At 40.4% G+C, this 22,580-nt stretch overlaps 1 protein-coding gene across 1 annotated transcript; it reads right to left on the bottom strand.

The window, feature by feature from the left end:
- Nucleotides 1-6,833: 6,833 nt before the first annotated feature.
- On the bottom strand, nt 6,834-22,156 carry gmeb2 (glucocorticoid modulatory element binding protein 2). The gene is made up of 10 exons (XM_038308999.1): nt 21,906-22,156; nt 19,184-19,342; nt 17,195-17,277; nt 15,387-15,511; nt 15,182-15,285; nt 12,082-12,239; nt 10,050-10,118; nt 9,842-9,979; nt 9,640-9,762; nt 6,834-7,675 (listed from the first exon to the last, which is right to left on the bottom strand). Exons 2-10 carry the CDS (start codon nt 19,324-19,326, stop codon nt 7,080-7,082), a joined length of 1,539 nt encoding a protein of 512 aa, XP_038164927.1. The 5' UTR covers nt 19,327-19,342; nt 21,906-22,156; the 3' UTR covers nt 6,834-7,079.
- Between the last annotated feature and the right edge of the window lie 424 nt (nt 22,157-22,580).

Raw genomic sequence — 22,580 nt, 5'->3', positions numbered from 1 at the left:
TGCGGCGTGGCATGGAGTCGATCAGTCTGTGGCACTGCTCAGGTGTTATGATAGCCCAGGTTGCTCTAATAGTGGCTTTTAGCTCTTCTGAATTGTTGGGTCTGGTGTATTGCATCTTCTTCTTCACAATACCCCATAGATTTTCTATGGGGTTAAGGTCAGGAGAGTTTGCTGGCCAATTAAGAACAGGGATACCATGGTCCTTCAAGCAGGTACTGGTAGCTTTGGCACTGTGTGCAGGTGCCAAGTCCTGTTGGAAAATGAAATCTGCATCTCCAAAAAGTTGGTCAGCTGCAGGAAGCATGAAGTGCTCTAAAACTTCCTGGTATGTGGCTGCGTTGACCCTGGACCTCAGAAAACACAATGGACCAACACCAGCAGATGACATGGCACCCCAAACCATCACTGACTGTGGAAACTTTACACTGGACTTCAAGCAACGTGGATGAAGTGCCTCTCTTCTTTTCCTCCAGACTCTGGGACCTTGATTTCCAAAGGAAATGCAAAATTTACTTTCATCAGAGAACATGACTTTGGACCACTCACCAGCAGTCCAGTCCTGTTTCTCTTTAGCCCAGGCAAGACGCTTCTGACGCTGTCTGTGGTTCAAGAGTGGCTTGACACAAGGAATGCGACAGCAGAAACCCATGTCTTTCATACGTCTGTGTGTGGTGGTTCTTGAAGCACTCACTCCAGCTGCAGTCCACTCTTTGTGAATCTCCCCCACATTTTTGAATGGGTTTTGTTTCACAATCCTCTCCAGGGTGCGGTTATCTCTCTTGCTTGTACACTTTTTTCGACCACATCTTTTCCTTCCCTTCGCCTCTCTATTAATGTGCTTGGACACTGAGCTCTGTGAACAGCCAGCCTCTTTAGCGATGACCTTTTGTGTCTTGCCCTCCTTGTGCAAGGTGTCGATGGTCGTCTTTTGGACAACTGTCAAGTCAGCAGTCTTCCCCATGATTGTGTAGCCTATAGAACTAGACTGAAAGACCATTTAAAGGCTTTTGCAGGTGGTTTGAGTTAATTAGCTGATTAGAGTGTGGCACCAGGGGCCATCAATTTTGAACCTTTTCACAATATTCTAATTTTCTGATATGATGAATTTGAGATTTTCATTTGTTGTCATTTGTAATCATCAAAATTAAACAAAATAAACATCTGAAATATATGAGTTTGTATGTCATGTATGAATATAATATACAAGTTTCACTTTTTAAATGGAATTACTGAAATCAATCTACTTTTTCATGATATTCTAATTTTATGACCAGCACCTGTATGTTTTTCTAATCGATGACCTAAAGGTAAAGAGCTTGTTCTATGGTTTCTGCTGTTTACAGCTTTTGTTACAAAGATAAAAAGTTGAAGCAGGATCTTCTTAAACCAATAAATGTTGGCTGATTATCAACCAGCGATAGTTGCCTTTAGGTAGGCCTATCTAAAGATCTCTGATTTTATGTTATCAGCTGAATAATTATCTCATGACTATTCCAAAGATTCCTAAAGAAACAGGACATGGTGGAAACGGATCAATGAGTAGTTATGATTTCTTCTCACTTTCAATTTACTCATATTTCCTCTATAAAGAATATTTATAAAACATGCCATTTCAATGCACTTTACAGACACAATTTGATCAGTTGATCCAATCAAAGTGGTCGAGGATCTATCCCAACATGTTTATTGCACCCTTGTGCATCACTGCAGGATAAACTGCTCCTGGATCAGCATGTAGGCAGTAGACTATCGCTTGCATTGTGTCTTTTACTCTACAGCAATCCATTACACAGAGCATGCATAGAGCGACAGTGGAGAGAAAAACTCAATTTTAACAGGAAGATATCTGCAGTTCAACCACACTCGGTGTAAGCTGCCTTCTGCTGAGGCTGAATAACCTAATTAACCGTTTTCAACATGGAGTTTATTGTGCTTACATTGGTTGTGAAATGGCACCATGTAAATAAACTGAATTTGCCACTGTGTGGATTATCTTTTAGCTGTTTTCTCTAAAAATGTTTCATCTTTTGGAAAATAGCTTTAAAATTGGCTTGAAAAGAAGTACTGTTCCTCTCTGTAGTTAGAGCACAATCAAGGGTAAAATAATCTATCCAGTCCTCCATTATGGTGCGACAGTGGCGTTGGATGTAGGAGTTTGTCCTGAAATCAAAGGATTGACGGTTCAAGCTCTTACTTTCAGTGTCGTTGTGTCCTTGGGCAAGACACTTCACCTGTATTGTCTACTGATGGTGGTCAGAGGTAACCTGACCTCCACCTCCGCCAGATGAATTTGCTCCGCATATCCATCTGGAAACCTTCCATTCAGGTAATTTTGGGAAGGGGCGAAAAATACTGGTTAGCTAATTGGCCTATGTTGGTGATAGATGGGCCAAATAAACCAATCAGATCAACGAAGCATATGAAGTACTAACAGCGCGACGGGAAAAAACAACCAAAAGCCAGGCTACTCTTGCCGAAACCAGTCGGGAGAAGAGCAAAAACATCTTTTCCTTTGAGAAAAGCCTCCAGAGCAGTGTTTTGCTCTTATTTCAGTGAAGAAATACTCTATAATTCCAATAAAACTTCCTCGATAGCCACGCTAACGCTAGTTTCATCGGCTGAAGCCGGCATGTTCTTTAGACTGAATGGTCACGCTTCTCGTTGCGTCACACCTCAACCCGCCTCAAAGCCAACGCTGATTGGACGTTCGTTTGGTGAACGGCTCCAAATTTTCTTTAACGGAGAGTCTCCAGACTGATTTCGAGTAAAACTTTGAAAGCTCGCGAGATCAGGATGGTCTCACGAGGCTAGGTCAGAGGGCCCGGTGGCGCCAGTGTATGGCAGCCCCGCTTCATTTAGTGAGCCCCAGGGCAGCTGTGGCTACAAGCTTGCCACCATCAGTGTGTGAGTGTGTGCGTGAATGGGTGAATGAATGTAGTGTAAAGCGCTTTGGTCAAGTCTTCCGACTTGAATAAAGGCGCTATATAAGTACATGCCATTTACCATTTACCATTACAAGTGATGGAAACACGTCAGAACCTTCGTTTTAAAATCCGATGTACTGTCAAGATGACCATAGTTATTCTGCTCAGAAGTTCAACTTAGCCCGTAAGGTTGCAGAGAACCAGTGGCCTTGGCATTCCCTGCTCTAGTCCCGATTGATTTTCATCAAGCCCCAGATCTCCTTTTCACTCAGAAAAGAAGAAACTAACCAAGCAACCCTACAATATTCAGTGATGAGAGGTTTTGAAATTTTCTAGTTCCAATGAATGCGACACAGGCGCAATGCTCTGACCAATCAAGGAGGAGTTTGTGTGACAGGTACTCATCCATGTTTTATTGGCTATCAGCGCTGATACTATTTAGAGTTGTCATAGAAGAAAGTTGACATATTAAAAGATACATTTTCTTCTGTGGTGGCTGGCAAGGGCAGAAAGAGCCATCATGGACCCGGTAAACAGGGAAATTATTTAAATCTAGTAGGTTTCCAAACTTTTGTAAATATCAGGCAGCTCATTCACGATGAAATGATGCCAAGCTTGAAACGGACCAGGCCTAACTTGTAGAAGTAAAAAACACAGCTGCTTCCCACATTTACAAAGCCTTTTTGTCAGGGGTGACAGTATGCTTTTGTACAACACACAATTAGAAAGAGAGATCATATTTCTCCTATCCTGGCTTCTCTTCATTGGCTTCCTGTTTAAAATCCAGAATAGAATTTAAAATCCTCCTTCTCACATATAAAGCCTTAAATGGCCAAGCTCCATCTGATATCAGAGATCTGATTGTTCCTGATGTTCCTAACAGAGCACTTTGCTCTCAATCTGCAGGTTTACTGGTTCCTAGAATTTCTAAAAGTAGAATAGGAGGCAGATCTTTTATTTATCAGGCTCCTCTCCTGTGGAACCAACTACCAGTTTTAGTCTGTGAAGCAGACACCCTGTCTACTTTTAAGCGTAGGCTTTTCCTTTTTAATAAAGCTTTCAGTTAGAGAGGCTCAGCTTATCCTGAGCTACTGTATCTCTATAGTTATGCTGCTATAGGCTTAGACTGCTGGAGGACCTTTTTATCATTCTATCTCTATTCTCCCTTTTTTGCAGTATTTGTTAGTTCAATCTCTAACTTTCTGCTCTCACTGCCTTTACTCATAGTAGCTTAATCTGGTATGTTCCTGTGTGTCTGTGTCTAAATCCTGGGTAGAAACCTCAGATGTGGTGCTGCCATCATCACCTTTGTTTACAGATGTTTGAGCTTTGCCTGTTTTTCAGTGTAGTCAAAAGGTTAAAAGTTTTTCCTCTCCACTGTCACTATAAGCATGCTTGGTGAGTGAATGCCTTCAAGCCAATGAGTCGATGCAATCAGCTGGTTTTCCTTAAATAGAAAATCTTAACAAATCTGACTATCATCTGGTTGAATTATCTCTGTAAGGTGCCTTGAGATATGTGTTGATAATTGGCTCAATATAATTAAACTGAATTGAATTATACTGCGTACTTATGAAGATCAGGCGACACACAGTAACAGGAAGACCTGCTGCCTCTTCCTTTGTGAGACCAACTTCAGCACAGTGAGACAGTTGTTCATGTTTAAACCTCAAACCTGTGTTACACAGTAAAATTTGAGCAACTCTGCTATCTGTCTTAGCTTGATAATAGGCTATGTGGTTAAAAAACTGCCTCTGCAGTTTGCTAACTTTGAGGATTTTATTTCTTCTGCCTCATTTGAGTTGGTTTAAAGCTTTATTGAATTTCTACCAAAGAAATCTCTGTATTAATTTAAATTTAATTACTGTTTATTGGTATATAAAGACCAAGATGAAAAGCACATAGACCGTCTTAAAATATTCTGTCTTTAATTCCTTTTTTTAGCCATCGAATTAAGATGTTTGTTTTTGTACTGTTATAAATTCTGAACTGATAAAAAAAAAAAAAGATGTGGGTGTAATGGGGGTTACTGATACAACCATGAAACTTGAATTTTTGTTAATAGAGTTAAATACCTAGATAAGAAAGTCCTCTGTAGGTGTTTAATCAGCCTCAGTTTAGCTAAAAGGAAAAAAATCGATACATTAGTCAGTCCTGAATATTTATCTGATTATTTATTATTATTTCTGGAATAATCAAAATGCAGGAGCTAGGGGCCTCAAAATAAAAAAGGGGTAAATTAGCTGTTACATGCAGATTATATTGCTTCTATATTTCTTAAGATGCATGCAGGGTGCAGAAAAAGAATATGAGCCAGTAACTTTTTCCATATAGTACCAGCAAAATTGCTTTCACCTCAAAATTCCTTGTGGACTGGGAAAAAAACGTAAGCATTTTATTTTCGCTTTCTATGGAGTGCTCTGCTTTCTTACCCTAGGCAGTGCCGGGGACATTGTGCGGAAACGGGAGCGAGACCTTGACACAGTATACATTGAGGATGACTGGCAAGAAGCCATTAATATGGTTAATTCAGCCTTTATACGCTCAGAGAGACACAGTATAAAATACTACATCGTCCGTATATAACACCTTTTATGTTGAATAAGATGGATCGCCAAGGTCTCCCTTATGCAATAAATGCGAAAGAGAGGTTGGAATGTATTACCATTATTTCTGTCAATGCAGACTGATTAAACGATTCTGGGGTGCAAGTTCTAAGAGCTGATTGACGTGTTTCATGTAAAAATCAGCTGTGACCCAGGTCTGTTTCTTCTTGGCCTTCCCTCTAAATCAGTCACTCTGACACAATCAAACTTTAAACTTTGTGATAAATTATTGCTTTTGGCTAGAATAGTCATTTTAATTAATTGGATTAAGGATAAAACACCTGAACACAATATTTAGGGTCCTCCCTCTTCAAAGAATTAGGGCAGTTCCTAAGAGTAATGAGAAACATTTCATTGACATGTGGTATCCTTATCTATTTACATAAAGAGCTGGTGCAGCTTGTGATGAGAGGTTAGAGTCCTATAAAGTGGAAGGTCCACCACATCTTAACTAATGAACATCCTCCTTTTGTATTACTATGCATCTTCTTTCTTTCTTTGATCACCCGGTTAGATATGATTGTGTTGATTTCAGGCTTTAACTATGTCTGTTAATGTTTGCCGACCACTGAAGACCTGATTTAACATGAATGTGAGAGAACCAATGTGTATGGCGCCTTCATTTTATTTTATTTTATTTTTTTGTTTGTTTGTTCCTGCTCCGTAACCCATACTTATGTGAGGTGATAGGCAACACAGTGTACAATTTTCTATTTTTTATGTTTGTGAAAACTCAAATAAAAATGTTGAAAAAAAAAGAAAAATTCCTTTCACCTCAGCTTATTGTTTCATCAAAGAGTGGCAATCAAATTCAAATGTTTTTCACAATCTGTTGATCTGATTATATATATATATATATATATATATATATATATATATATATATATATATATATACTGTATATATATATATATATATATATATAGTGGGCTGTATATGTTGCAGTAATTGGTTTCAAACAAGATGCCAGATGCTCAAGAAGACTAATAAAAAGCCTTTTTCCCCCAGTTAAATTCCCTGGGTGTGGAATCTTCCTCTGAAAGTAGAAAGGTTCTGCTAAGCACAAGTTTTTAAAATACATTTTTAATCTTCCAGGCAAAAAAAAAGAAGGAATGTGTGCAGAATCAGAAACCAACGCACCATTTTTTTATATCATTTTGTTTTTTTAATTCCTTGTTTTTTTTATTTCTTCCTCTTCCGATTGGTCCAAGCTTCGATTGTTTGGTTTCCTTCTACTTCCATGAGTAGTTGAGCTCTACACGTTTCACCAGTCTTGGAGTAAATGCACAAACGTGAGACGCTGTTTACCTGCAGAGTTTAATCCAAAATAAAGGAGCATTGTTCTGCTTTCAGAAACGGCATGAAAAAAAATCACAATGCACAGACAAACTATCAAAGGTTAGACACGAATTTACAGCACAGTAAGACATGGCAGCCCGACTCTGCAGATCATGCTGGTGGAGGAAGATGAAGACGAGGAGTCATCATCCCTTCCTGAATCCAATTCCAGTCTCCACTAAAGCTAGCAGCTAAGCACCTGTCCTTCCCCTCACTGCTGCTCCTCCTCATCCTCAGCCACCTGCCCTGGCTGACCTTCATCATCACCATCAGCATGGTTTCCCTCCTGAGACTCATCAGCAGTCGTTACCATGGCATCCACCACACTGACAGTGCTGACCTGCTGCGGTACCACAGGGTTCTGCGCAGCAGTCAGTGGCAGCGTCACCAGCTGGAACTGTGGCCTGACCACCTTAACGAAGGGGCTGGAGGAGCTGGACCCTGCCGCGGCCCCCTGAGCTGCCGCCGCCGACAACGTCACATTGGAGCCATCGGCTCCAAGCTCAGAGCCAGGGAGCGATGAAGTCAGGAGGGTGTAGCCACTGAGGTTGCTGCCTGCCTGACCTCCTGCCACCGTCAGCACCTTTCCCAGCTGCAGGCTGCCCAGCTGGCTGAAGGGGAGAGTGATCTGAGAGGGCGTGGCATTGACCGAAGCCGGGCCAGAGACGGCGCGGGTCAGCCGGGGTCTTTTGGGTGCTGGGGGAGCCGGGACAGGGGTCATGTTCATCAGGACGTTGTTGAGGTGCTGCGATTTACTCTTCAGTTCTTTGGCTCTCTTCCTGTGCTCGTCACACTGTTGCTCCAGAGCTGCAGAGGAAAACAAGTCAGAGTCAGAACTAAAGCAGCCTCTTCAGCCTAAACATTACGACCACCAGCAGTTTAGGATTCATTTCTTTGATTGGCAACTGGCAGTGGGTTAAAGCCATCAATTGGCAGCAGGCAGATTTAACTAAAACAAGCTGGTGTCTAACTGGCCTTTTAGAAAAGCTGGATTTGTGCCAGTCTGAATGTGGAGAACAGGTACGCAGAGGTCCATGCAGCTATTAACCCCTAGGAAACATTTCAGCAGACTTTATACATCCAGGATGTTTTCTGCTCAATAGATCAAACAGCCGCTTTGAAGTGAAACTGTTGCACCAAGGCTGTAGATTTGTGCTTTCCAGGACTACCCCTCCAATAATAGGATAATAGAATGCTGTATCCAGTTTTATTCACATCTGCTATTATCCAAGTCATCTTGAAAACATTCTTCTTTCAAATGTTGGCTACATATTACGAGTTTTTTCTCTGGCCAGAAGTTCGATGGCAAATCCTCCCTCTTCAAGTTGGCAATCCAACAACGAACCCATCCGTGGAGGATAAGGAATCGGAAAGGCGAAATAACTAGTTATTTGTTACTTTTACCCACGGTATTACAACATCCAACTGCCATGTACATGGGCATTTTCAGTTTAACTATAGCTCTCACAAATTTCAGTGGTGAAGTCCTCTGGAAATATTAAAGTTGTACAGAAACGGCTGTTCCAATTCCGAATTCTCCCAAGTGGTGCACGACTTTACACATGTGAATGTGATTTTCAAGTGAATGTGATTGGTTGATTATCAAGGGGGCGGCATTGTCGTGGCGGAAGGTTTGCAAACAAGTTTGGTTGTGACTGGTTTGTCGGAAGCATCTTGCTAACCAGTGAGCAACTTTGTGCTAGTAGGGTCCCAATGGGAAATTCCATTGGGACCAAGCAGCCACTAGCAACGACACTGTCACGGACCGCTACGGACAGCGGAAACATGCAAGAGGAGGAGAGTTTTGTGTTGGAGGTCTTCGATGAGTGTCCTCCCTCGTACATTTTTATTCAAAGTAGGAAAGCGGGGATGAAGATGTTGTGGAAGAGGACGCCAGGGCGGCAGAAGCTTGGTTTGGTGTAGAAGGCTTCCAGCTGTACACGTTGCCTCGCAACGCTGCCAGTTATGTTAGCTCTACGCCTGGCGAAGACACAGACGTCCATCCCCGTGAACACTGGGACAGAACTTAGTGGTAAAGTATTCTTATTTCTTATTTCAGCCGTTGTGTTTATTAGCTGCGACGGATGAATCCAGATGCTATGACTGAAAACATTTGATTGACAGAGGACCTTTGATATATGATTGGCCGAATTTAGGTGTTCAGGCTGACGTATAACTAACTGGCCTGCATAAGATAACGAAAAAACCCCCACAGATTTTAAGAAACGATTTCTTTTTAAGTAGAAATTTTCTGACTTTTAGGACAATATGGTCTGATAAGGACTACATTTATAAACATGTTTAAGCCAGAATGGTTTGAAATTTAAATATGACTTCCCTGCGACTTTAAATAATGGTTGTTGATTGCAGATGTGTCTAGTAGTTCCCATTGATTTTGCTTGTAAAGCGGGGAGAATGGCGCTAGGCTTACCGCACCATGACGTCACTGCCGGAAGATAGCAGGAGAGAGGTTCTACTATATTTGGGCAAAAATGGACGCTCCCGGACTCGATCATGAAAAAAATTATTTTATTTTTTTTACTGATTAACGCTAAATTCATTAAAGCAAAAAGAACATATTAGTTTTAGGAATAAATAATTATCTAAACCCAGTAAGAGAATGTTCTGGAAAAGAATCGGATCTATTGATTACCAGCTGCTACACCTCCTGACTGCTTCTGGCCTGATGGAGACCTTTAGCTGTGGGTGGAGGTCCGTCATTAAGCAGATGGTTCTAATGTAGGAATGACAGAGAGACGGCGATAACTAACCAGCAAGGCTTCGAGTGTACTGCTCTCTATGCCGGTCCATCTGGCTCTTGTGACCGGCCAGAACCTTCTTCACCAGGTCCAGCATGCCGAAGTTCTGGACTATGTTGTTAAGCAGAACAGCATCTGATAAACAGAACAGAGCAGCGTGAAACACAGAAATATCACAAACCAACTTCCAGAAGATCCAAGAGTGACCTCTGACCTTTGACCTCCACTGGTGGATCACATACTCTCTCCTGCAATCCCTTCAGGATCTCCTGCACCTCCTTCTGAAAGTCCTCCACCACCTCCTGGAGCAGCCCGGCCTCCTTCACAGCTCGCCAGAACACCACAGAGTCCTCTGGATAAACCAAACCCTTCATATAACACTGATTTACTGTATGGAACAGATTGTAAGAGCGGCGGATCACCTCCGATTGTTGTGACCCACTCCGATGGTTCCTCTGGCGCATCTGGAAAGGAGACAGCTGCTCCGTTTACTGTAGGACAGACAGAAAACGTGTTTAGACAGCAAAAGACGTTAAAGGAGGAAAAAATGAAGCATTGAAAGCATTGGATCAAAACAATAGTGAATTTGATCTCAGCTGCTCTTGACTTATTTTACATTAAGGCATAACATAGACAAACTTTATTGTCGTTTTGTCAACACAGGGTGTAAACAAAACAAAAATTCAGTCAGTAAAGCTCTCAAGACTTTTCCCTTTCGAAAGTGCAGCAGTGATCAAATGTAAACATAAGACTGGTAAATGATTTATAGTTTTTCCAGCATTTGGTGCTTTTTTTTTTTTCTCCCCGTTTTATTCAACATTCAGCGGTCTGAATGTCAGTCTGGCGGTGGGGAAGGAATCTGCAGGACCTGCATCGGATGCTTCGAAGCCTCTTCCCAGAGGGCAGCAGAGGGAGAACAGTCCATGGTGGAGGGGTGAGGGGTCATTGATAATGTTACAGGTTCTGGACACGCAGCAATGGGATGAAATGTCTTTAATGGAGGGAAGATGAGCCCCCATGATCCTCTTTGCTGTTCTCACCTTCTTCCAGTCTGAGGCTCTGCAGCCTCCACACCACACAGTGAGACAGCTGGTCAGAACGCTCTCTTTGGTGCTTCTGGAGAAGGTGGGGAGGATGGGGGGGGGGGGGGGGGGGGGGGGGGGGTCGGGTGTTGCTTTGTGGCATCTGGAAATATGCTTCATGTTGGAGATCTTCTACTTTCACTGATTTCTTAATTCTAGTCTGACAGCAATGAAGTCTGAGGCTGACTGATGAAACGTGGGTAATTAACAATGTAAAACAGGGGGGCAGTTATATTCCCAGTTATTTTCACCGGTTGTTTTCTTTAATACCATAAATCATTTTTGTTAAATTGCATTTACTTAGTTTAACTTTGAGATTAGATTTGGTTAGATGATATTAAACATGTAGGTCTTAAAAAGAAAACAGAAAATATTGTAGCGGGGAAAACATCAGTGTGGGATTAAAGATAAAATTAATAAAGACTTTCATTTAATCAAATGCTACATTAATCCGCATACACACACCAAGATAGGCAACCTCACAGAACTGTTTCCTTATAGGTAAAGGAAGCGTGGGACATGCAGTTCCAAAACAACTGATCATGAAAAAAGAAATTATCTTTCATTTTCACATTTTTGAAAAGAGAAAGTCATAACATCTTTCCTTCTGTTTTTTTCTTTTGCTAGTAACATGATGCTTAGGTGAACTTTTACTAAATAAACATCTAGTGATATATATATTTTTTTTTTTATTCAGAAGTGTGTTTTCCTGCTGAATGTCCAATGACCGCAATCTCTACAGGACATCTAAAGGATTTCTTAAAAGACAAAAGTTTGTTTTCTTCAAATAAAAAATTCTGGTAATGTGACTGGGATTTTAAAACAAACTAAACTACAGCATTAAGACGAATCGTAAAGAACAGCACATCTGGCTTAGACTGATTCCATCTTTTTCCCTCAGTTATTGAAGGCTAAAACAAGAACATTAACAACTTATTTTACCTTGAATTTTATTTTACCTTGAAGACATATTTCACTTTTGTGTTTCCCTTTTTTCTTTATTTTTCCTCTTTCTAAGTAGAAGATGCAGGCGTGGGCTCTTTATGAATGCTCCTGCTCCCCTTCAGTCAAAAAACATGCATTTTGTTAGATCTTTGTATGCCTTTAGGAGATGTGTGCTTGGACATTTTTTTTGTTCATCCGTTGCACAATCAACACATAATTCTCCCCATGTTAACATCACTCAGGCCTGATAGTTCGATATTGCATAGATGTGATGCATAAATGGCTCATTTGACCAGTTGCAAAGAGACTCTTACTGCTCTTTGCACACCTGATATAAGCCTTTAGAGTCTGATATGACAGCAGCTACTGGGCAGTGTTGGGGGTGATCAAGTGACAACTGATTGGTGATCAAGGCTGGGGGACTTACGGTCCGCTGACGAAGCGGAGGCAGAGAGCAGGTCGGCGGACTGGTCGCAGCTGACTGACACTTTAGTTCCCACCAGATCGATCTTGGTGCTGCGGCAGGTGTTGGAGCAGACCTTTGTATGCTGATAGAAGTCCAGCTCACCCGAGTCCATGATCTTCCTGGGAAACAGAAAGCAATGAAGCATTTTAACTGTGTTAATAGGGCCACCCTGTGGTGTAACTGTAAATTGCAAATTAATTTTGTTAAGGGAACAATTGAGGATGGCATTATTTTATATAAACCCATCCATCGTTTCAGATAACATGTCCAAAATTTGATTATTCTTCACCTCCTTCAGTTTTGGAAGTTTAGGTTTTATACAAATTAAAAACAATTCCACACCAATGATGTGCAGCTGTAAGCCCAATGAAGTTTTGTTCAACTAGAAACTCTGAAAAAGCCAGGCTTTTGTTCAAATCATTTTTAACAAATATCACACAATCATCTTTAAATATTTGAGGTGGCTAAAACTGAATCACTATTACAGGTGCTGGTCATAAAATTAGAATATCATGAAAAAGTAGATTGATTTCAGTAATTCCATTTAAAAAGTGAAACTTGTATATTATATTCATACATTACATACAAACTCATATATTTCAGATGTTTATTTTGTTTAATTTTGATGATTACAAATGACAACAAATGAAAATCTCAAATTCATCATATCAGAAAATTAGAATATTACTGAAGACCAATAAAAACAAAGGATTTATAGAAATGTTGGCCAACTGAAAAGTATGAACATGAAAAGTATGAGCATGTACAGCACTCAGTATTTAGTTGGGCCTCCTTTGGCCTGTATTACTGCAGCAATGCGGCGTGGCATGGAGTCGATCAGTCTGTGGCACTGCTCAGGTGTTATGATAGCCCAGGTTGCTCTAATAGTGGCTTTTAGCTCTTCTGAATTGTTGGGTCTGGTGTATTGCATCTTCTTCTTCACAATACCCCATAGATTTTCTATGGGGTTAAGGTCAGGAGAGTTTGCTGGCCAATTAAGAACAGGGATACCATGGTCCTTCAACCAGGTACTGGTAGCTTTGGCACTGTGTGCAGGTGCCAAGTCCTGTTGGAAAATGAAATCTGCATCTCCAAAAAGTTGGTCAGCTGCAGGAAGCATGAAGTGCTCTAAAACTTCCTGGTATGTGGCTGCGTTGACCCTGGACCTCAGAAAACACAATGGACCAACACCAGCAGATGACATGGCACCCCAAACCATCACTGACTGTGGAAACTTTACACTGGACTTCAAGCAACGTGGATGAAGTGCCTCTCTTCTTTTCCTCCAGACTCTGGGACCTTGATTTCCAAAGGAAATTCAAAATTTACTTTCATCAGAGAACATGACTTTGGACCACTCACCAGCAGTCCAGTCCTGTTTCTCTTTAGCCCAGGCAAGACGCTTCTGACGCTGTCTGTGGTTCAAGAGTGGCTTGACACAAGGAATGCGACAGCAGAAACCCATGTCTTTCATACGTCTGTGTGTGGTGGTTCTTGAAGCACTCACTCCAGCTGCAGTCCACTCTTTGTGAATCTCCCCCACATTTTTGAAGGGGTTTTGTTTCACAATCCTCTCCAGGGTGCGGTTATCTCTCTTGCTTGTACACTTTTTTCGACCACATCTTTTCCTTCCCTTCGCCTCTCTATTAATGTGCTTGGACACTGAGCTCTGTGAACAGCCAGCCTCTTTAGCGATGACCTTTTGTGTCTTGCCCTCCTTGTGCAAGGTGTCGATGGTCGTCTTTTGGACAACTGTCAAGTCAGCAGTCTTCCCCATGATTGTGTAGCCTATAGAACTAGACTGAAAGACCATTTAAAGGCTTTTGCAGGTGGTTTGAGTTAATTAGCTGATTAGAGTGTGGCACCAGGGGCCATCAATTTTGAACCTTTTCACAATAGTCTAATTTTCTGATATGATGAATTTGAGATTTTCATTTGTTGTCATTTGTAATCATCAAAATTAAACAAAATAAACATCTGAAATATATGAGTTTGTATGTAATGTATGAATATAATATACAAGTTTCACTTTTTAAATGGAATTACTGAAATCAATCTACTTTTTCATGATATTCTAATTTTATGACCAGCACCTGTACAATCATTTCTGTGTAAACAAAAGAAAATGTAACCATTTACCAGAGTGGATTTCTCCTCCTCCAGTGAAAATTCAGGGGTTTCGTGCATGAAACATGTCTACCGAAACATGTCTTTTACATTCAACTCAGGATGTATAAAAATAGACCAAGATAACAAACCAAAAAGTGCAAAAACAAAACTAAATAAACTCAATGTTTGGCTCATGTTACTACAAAGTTGTTGTTCTGCTGCAGAGAACATCTCTGCTTAATGTTGACTAAAGTCTCTACCTGACAGCACTGTTGTCGGGGTTATTTGGATACATCATGGGAGCTTCGAGGTATTTACTCTGATCTGCATGTGTGTGGTGACATTTGTATGCATGGTTTTAAACATCAAGGTGTTTCAGTGTGTCACGTTTCCTGCATGAGGCCTCATGAGTTTAATCCCTGTTCAGGAAAAACTCACACTGTGCATTTGATTCTGTCCGAACATATTGAAAACTTAAATTTAGAGAGGTCTCCTGCTGTCTTTAATTAGTCTTGGAGGTCAGAATGTTAAATATATTCTGGTATTTTGTATTTAGTATCTTCTGTATTTAGTCAACAGAAGATACGAGCAAAGAATTTCTCTCCACTTTATGTGCTCAAATTCCAATTAACCCTTCTAGCAAAATGGTTGCACTAAATATAATTCATAATAGGGGCAAATTAAGCACATTAATAACCACGTACTTCGTAGTGGATCTTAAAAATCTTCTGAGTTCATGGTCAGAAATGTAAGGAAAAATACCAGAGAGGTCTCATTTTTGGTGTGAGGGATTGCCTTCGAGTCAATGAGTCGATCCAATCAGCTGGTTTTTCGTTAGATAGAAAACTTTGAATTAATCTGACTAGTGCCTTGAGATGACATGTGTTGATAATAGGCACTATATAAATAAACTGAATTGAATTGTTCACATGTGTCTACTAAGCATCCCAACCTGAGCATGATGCCATTCAGCCGGATTGCTCTCTTCCAGTCTTTTAAGGTGGATTTCCCAGCCAAACACACAAACTCTTTTGGGCTGATTAGCTGATCATTGAACTGAAAAAAAGAGGAATAAAAACGAAGTTACCATCAACTGTTCTAGGAGCAACGTGGCTGCTATGAGTGAACTCAGATTCAATTCCACCAACAGGACACACCTGGACACACTTCACGTTGATCCCTGGACAGACAAACTTCTTCCACACCAGAGTGGCTTTGGCGTCTCCGCATGTGATGGGGTAGAAGACATCAGCCTCCACATCCACCTCCTCAGAGAGCTTCACTGCATGGTCAGAGATGGAGAAAACACGGTTGATGGTAAAAGCTTTACTGGTTCCATTAGATAAGTGCTGAACAATATCATCATCAACTTCATTAAATCCCTGAACAGAAAAAACTGTGTACTCAAACTAGAGTGATCGTGCAATGATGCACTGATCACCTCAGAACTAATTGCTAGTATTATTATTTTCATTATAAATCATCTGCAAGTCTGAAATATCTTCCCGTTTTAAGTAGTTTATCTAATTGCGACAGCTCCTGTGTCAGGATAAAAGGGCATCTGCATCATACACTTGGGAGAGATTTGGGAAGGGAATGAGAGTGGTGTCCTTGATCTAAAAATAAAGTGTATTTTGATAAGGCTGCAGCCATGGATGTCTCCTCATCTGCAAACGTGTATGATGTAATAATGTACGGTGCAGCCATTCAAAATGGCCCTTCCCAGTCAAACGCCAGCCGAATCACAGCCCACTCCCATGTTACTCACAGCAGAATCCCCTCCAACTTGCAGCATTTTTTGACCCTGACTCCACTCTTTCACTAAATTACAGGGTCTGACCAGGAGATGATGCTTCTCTTTAGATCTTAATGTCCACAAATCATGACAGAAAGAATATTTTAGATGTTTAAAAAGGAAGGACCCATTAAGGAAAGTGGGGACAATGGGTACTCCTGTAATGATGTGCCAGACAGGAGTTATATATAATGCTTCTCTAACTGTTTATCGGGGTAATTTCACAAGATCTGAGCCCGGTTGGTAAGCAGCTGCCATCTGTAACGGTAAACATCTTCTCTGATCTGAGTAAGATTACAATTTCTATCAAAATCTGTTCTCATGTCTCCTGGTTATTTAATACATATACATTATGAAGTAGGGATGCACGATATTGGGATTTTGGCCGATATCCGATATGCCGATATTTTAAAACTCATGTAGCCGATAACCGATATTGATACCGATGTTAAAGCTGGACAAAAATAAGTAGTCATTGAAAATAGCAGTTTTGTTATCCATTTCTGACACTTTGAAAAATAATACACTCAAATATATTTTCATATGCTTATATCAAATTGATTTTTTAAAAACGCGGTATCGATCTATTTTACTTTAAAAATCTCGTGAAATTTCATTGTTCTGTTACAAACTCTCGTGATATTTTGCAAATTCTTGTGAGATTTTGTTAGTAAAATAGATCGATACCACGTCAATATATCAACATATAAAAATATGGCAAAATTTTGTGAATTTTCGCGGGATTTCGTAGCATAACGATGACATATAGCAATATTTCATTAGTAAAAGAGATTGATGTGGTGTTTTTAAATGGCAATATATCAGCATATGAAGATATTGTGATATTTTATTGTATCAATATTTTTCCCTCGTCTTTAGAAGTTTTTAAGTCTGTAAAAAAGAAGATTTTGAGGAAGAAGAAGAAGTAGTATTTATTTATTTTTTTAGACTTTAGAAACTCAGAAGCTGATCAAATATCGGGTTAAATATCGGTGGGGTGGCCGATGTCCGATATTCAGATTTAAGGCCGATACCGATAGGGGGCCGATTATATCGTGCATCCCTATTATGAAGTGTTATTTAAAGGGTTTGTCCTGATTGATCTCTCAGAAAAAGAACCTGGAGAGAGAAAGCTTCAAGGTGTAAACACAGAGCTGTAGCTCATATTACCAATGACTGTCTCTTCCTTAGACAGAGAATCCGCTGTGGTTTCAGTTTCTGCTTCCACTGGTCCCACTGTGAGGATGTCCTCCCTGGAACGCATCAAGGCATTGTTTGAAAAAATGTAACTGCTTTTTCACATAGATCACACAGACCTACATATTTCAGTCAGAAAATATTTGAGGTGGCCTTCATTAATTACTTACATGACAACAGGCTTAGATTAAACCTCTTCTCACTAAACTCGAGTTAAAATTATTAGTCTAATTATTAAGGTTTTGTTGTTTTTTTATACAGTTTTGGGTCTCAAACTCGTATCTTTGAGTGTTTGTATCCTGCACCCTTTTGTATATATTTTTTTTCAAATATTTTTAGGCTCTAGTGGCCTTAGTAGTTAGCCTCGTGAGACCATCCTGATCTCACGAGCTTTCAAGGTTTCACTCGCAGATCAGTCTGGAGACTCTCCGTTAAAGAAAATTTGGAGCTGTTCAACAAACGAACGTCCAATCAGCGTTGGCTTTGAGGCGGGTTGAGGTGTGACTCAACGAGAAGTGCGACAGTTCAGTCTAAAGAACATGGCGGCTTCCTCCGATGAAACTAGCGTTAGCGTGGCTATCGAGCAAGTTTTATCGGAATTACAGAGTATTTCTTCACTGAAAGAAGAGCAAAACACTGCTCTGGAGGCTTTTCTCAGAGGGAAATATGTTTTTGCTCTTCTCCCGGCTGGTTTCGGCAAGATTTTGATCTATCAATTGGCTTGTGGTTGTGTTTTTGTCGTCGCTCTGTTAGTACGTCATCTGCTTCGTTGATCTGATTGCTTTATTTGGCCCGTCTATCACCAACATAGGCCAATCAGCTAACCAGTATTTTCGCCCCTTCCCAAAATTACTTCAACGGAAGGTTTCCAGATGGATATGCGGAGCAAATCCATCTGGCGGAGTCAGGTTACTTAGTAGTAGTCAGAAAGAAAATGGGAGTAGAAAAAATGGGAAGATATGTGTCCAAGCTTACCAGGCTGGGACTCGAAATTGTGATGGCCGCATCTAGAACCAAACCATCTGCGAAACCCCTGCGCCACCTTTGGTTCTCTTTGATTTTTATGTGTGTATTTTGTAGAGAATACAGTAGCAGCCACTAAGGATAAGGGATTCACTGCCTTCGAGTCAATGACTCGATGCAATCAACTGGATTTCCTTAGATAGAAAACTTTTAATCTATGTGACTGTATGATCTGGTTGAACTGTAAAGTGCCTTGTTGTGAATTGGCAATATATAAATAAACTGAAATTTAATTGAATTAAAAATGGCCCTTCCCAGCCAACTTCCAGCCACTGGAGTGACCCCCTCCTTCTTCTTGCCATGCATATGTTCTTACTCTGACTTCACCTTTTCACTGAATTACAGGGTCTGACCAGGAGAGGGCGCTTCTCTTTGGAAGCCAAGGACCAACAAAAGGCCCATCAAGTGGGGAAATCTTAAATGGCTATGACTGTCACTTTTTACATAATGCTATTTATAGGAGCTATTTTTTTCATTTTCAGTCAAATCTTAGAGTTTAGATTATTTTGTTTCATTTGTTATTTAGAATAGGTTTTTGGTCAGTCATTCATTAATTAGTTAATGAATTTTAGCTTTGGATGTGGGTGTTTCACAGTATAAATAGGTAGAACTGCATTTTCACCCTTTTTTGATCTTTTGGACAGCGTAAGCCAGAATCCACGGAGCATCAGGTGACTATTTGAGTTAAATTCACCTTTTGCTTTGATCACTTAAGTTAAGTCTTAAATTTTTAATTATTGATTTTTGAACAAATAGTCACTACACTACTAGTGGCTGATAGAGGTGTCCACCTATGGTAATATTAGTGACACCGGATTACTGACGTCTAACCTAATGATTTATTTGGATAATACAGAAATCTTTTTTTCTTGTAATCATTTTGTCGCCAGAACTCTAAATATGAGACAAACATCCATCCAAGTTGTCTGATTAGGTTACCCAGCATGTGGAGTCAGCTCTGCAGTCACCAGCACAGCTTTATCCTCCTCCACCACAGAGGGCAGCTCATTAGGCACGGGTTCTGGAAGGGTGACGATGACCACATCACTCATCTCTGTCACGCTGATGTCTGACGAGGCCATCGGCCGATCCTTAAAACTAAAACCAGAACAAAACAGAGACAAGCTTTAATGGATCAGCACAGGAACGCTGGACTACTTCTAATAAAACCAAGAGTAATTCAATTCAAACAACAGAATAAATTATTGATGTAAAACAAGCGTCAGCTAAAAATCATTAAATGAGGAGCTTGTTATATTTTTGTTGTCCTTCATCTGACACAGTACATAAAATTTTGTTAAAACCCCACAACTAAATAAAGTCCTCCATGTCCTGTGTGGCTCTGTGGAAGGGAAACTCCAGCCTTATTCTGGCTTTGTACTTCCACAGAGCCACGGCATCAAGATGAGCTCCCTCCCGCAGTCTGCTCTGCAGGAAAATTAAAAAGCCATCTTTGCTTCACTTCAGTTTTTCTGTCCAGATGCCGACTGGCTGGTTCTGAAGATGTCTTTGGTTAATGCTTTTGTCCAGCTGTGGTAAAGGGCTTTATGTTTCAAATACAATAAAACCATTCTCTGTGGGTCCAGGCTGCAAAGAAGAGGGCTGCATTGCTCAGGGAAGCTAGGATCCAGGAAATATCAGAAAGAGGAGGAAATGTTGAGTTTGTTGAGTTTACACCCAGAAAAAGAAACCTCTACATTGCACCATGCAAAAAGCAAGGTAGAAGAAAAAGGGAGAGATAATCTCGTTGATAAACAAAGCCTTCAGAAGATTGTGACATAAAAACTTTTTGAGAATTTAGGAGAGATTCACATCCTGTGGATGGAGCTAGAGTCAGAGCTTCAGGAGAAAAAAATACACACTGATCCGGGCCCCAGGCACAAACTGTCAGGGTCCTCAGGACAAGAGAGAAGGATTCCTGAACCAGAGACAGATGACTGAAGAAAAGAAAGAGAAATCACTGCTTATATGTCCAAAGTCATATTTTAAGATTTAAAATTTTTTTTAGCTTTTTATTTGAAGACTAAGATCCTAGAGTCCTAGAAAAAGAAGAGGCACAGAATTTTAAGTTTCTTTAGAATTATTGAGAAGTTTCCAGCTCCATCGGGTTTCATCAACTCCAAAGTCACGCATTAAATTCTTCTGCTAGAATGGCAGAAAAAAATGACCACACCAAAACTTTATTCAAAAACTATGGAGAAGTGTAAAGAAGAAGATGAAAAACATAAGATGTCTACGATCCAGGAAAGCTGCAGGGAACCACTGAAGCTAACCGGGAGTCTTGGACACCTCAACAAAGCCACGGACTCAGGCAAAAGGAGACCTGACCAAGTATTTATTACATATACAACAACCTGTACTTAAAATGGCCTGTACTTATATAGCGCTTTTTCAAGTGAGGAGACCTGACCAAAGCACTTTACGTTCACCTATACACACACACTCACACACTGATGGTGGCCTGGTGTTCACTGACCGAAGCCAGGCTGCCGTACACTGGAGCCACCAGGTTTTCTGACCACCATCAGTAGACAATGCAGGTGAAGTGTTTTGCCCAAGGACACAACGACAATGAAAGCTGGAGCCATGGCCTGAACCGTCACACCTTTGATTTCAGGGCAAACTCCCACATCGGACACCACTGTCGCCCCTGCTGAACATATATAGCCAGTATGCTCTCATTGCTGGATTGAAACAATATATGAACATTTATTTCTATGTGCTATTTAACTTTCTAAGACACTGAATTAGGATTTTTTTTTTTTTTTGTTGTTGTTCCTGTCATCATAATGATGATTATCTACATTAACTGAGAAATATGCAAAATTTATTACACTAAATTTAACCGAACGAATGCATGAGCTTCGCATCTTTAATTGAATTACTAAAAGAAAGCAGCTTCCCTAAAATGGATGTGAAATAACAGCTCTCAACATCCCTCCATCCCCTTTCTCCCGCTTAGTCTTTGCCAAAGGCGCGGTGGGGCCAGTGCTCATCTCCAGCAGTCTACGGGCGGGGTACACCCTGAACAGGTCAGCAGTCTGTCGCAGGGCAAGACAGACACACACACACAATTTATGTCAAGCCAATGAACCTACATAACAGTCCTGTTGGACTCTGGGGGGAAGCTGGAGTACCCAGAGAGAACCCACACATGCACAGAGAGAACATGCAAACTCCAAGCAAAAAGACCCTGGGCCGGGAATCGAACCCAGAACCTGCTTGCTAGGCAACGGCACACCTACTGCTTCACCTTTCAGTTCTTTACACTGTGTATAAAACAGACACTTAATGGAACATATTGGTATAAATGTCAAAGAAATTAAGGCTACTTGACTATTGACTATTTTAGCTATGACTGTCTTCTCCTTTTGTCGAGTTTCTCTAGAAAGAGGGAATTAATATTAAAAGGTGAATGGAGGCAAATGTTCAAATAAGTGTTTCTAGGTTATAATTGTAATCTGGTCTTTGAAGAGAAACATAAACTTTAGACTGTCCTTTTACAAAAAACAGTGTAATTTTCAGCAAGAAGCAGACCGGGCAGAAATAGATATACATTCAAACTGAGACCTTCCTGTCTCTATGAATAACGGCAGAGGTTAAAAAACATCTTCTGCTGAGCTTGATCCTGAGACCATGGAGCCCTGGTTTAACATCTTACCTTTACTTTCTGTCTGCTTGATGTTTTGTTTCTCCTGAAGGTGTCAACGGTTTTCTACAACAGATCCAGTTAGATTCAAAGAACATCCAGCTGACAGATGTCTCCTTTATTAAATTATAACTAAATTAAATAATAAAATCTAATTGTGTCTGAAGCTGTTAAAACGATAACGTTTAAACTCATGCTTATCTGCAGCTGAGCAGACTTCGCTGTGTTTACATCCGGTACTTCCGCTTCTACTTCTTCTTCTTCTTCCGCTTCTACTTCTTCTTCTTGTGTTTTTTTTTTTTATTGGCGGATGGCAACCATACCAACTTAAGGTGCATTTACCGCCACCTACCAGACTGGAGTGTGGCTATCAATGATGTCAGAGGGAAGTTATTAAATATGACCGAGTTGGTCCTTCATATTAACGAAACTGCATATTATCTATGAATCAATATCTATACAAACTTACATATAAATTAATATGCGTGAATATTCACATGCATATATGCATCACATGCATGAATTAAAAATAATTGTGCCTAAAGCACATAAAAGATAGTCTATCTGTTACAATTCTCTCCATTACTTTCCCTAATGGAGATGTAAGAGTTATAGGTCTATAGTTTGAAGGGTCTGTTGCATTTTTAACTGGCTTCAACACAGGAATTATGTTTCCATGCTTTTGGA

Source organism: Cyprinodon tularosa, unplaced genomic scaffold (genome assembly GCF_016077235.1).
Source record: "Cyprinodon tularosa strain WSP-4 unplaced genomic scaffold, ASM1607723v1 ctg652, whole genome shotgun sequence".
NCBI classification, from domain to species: domain Eukaryota; kingdom Metazoa; phylum Chordata; class Actinopteri; order Cyprinodontiformes; family Cyprinodontidae; genus Cyprinodon; species Cyprinodon tularosa.
The sequence above is the reverse complement of the archived record's forward strand: the minus strand, read 5'-3'. Positions and strand labels throughout refer to the sequence as shown.

What these genes read in the sequence shown, in the direction of transcription:
- gmeb2 (XM_038308999.1), bottom strand. Translation starts at nt 19,326, where the DNA reads ATGGCCTCGTCAGACATCAGCGTGACAGAGATGAGTGATGTGGTCATC. An exon ending in GAGCTGACTCCACATGCTGG is followed by an intron (nt 17,278 to 19,183) that starts GTAACCTAATCA and finishes GATGCGTTCCAG; the next exon opens with GGAGGACATCCTCACAGTGG. An exon ending in CTCCGCTTCGTCAGCGGACC is followed by an intron (nt 10,119 to 12,081) that starts GTAAGTCCCCCA and finishes TCTGTCCTACAG; the next exon opens with TAAACGGAGCAGCTGTCTCC.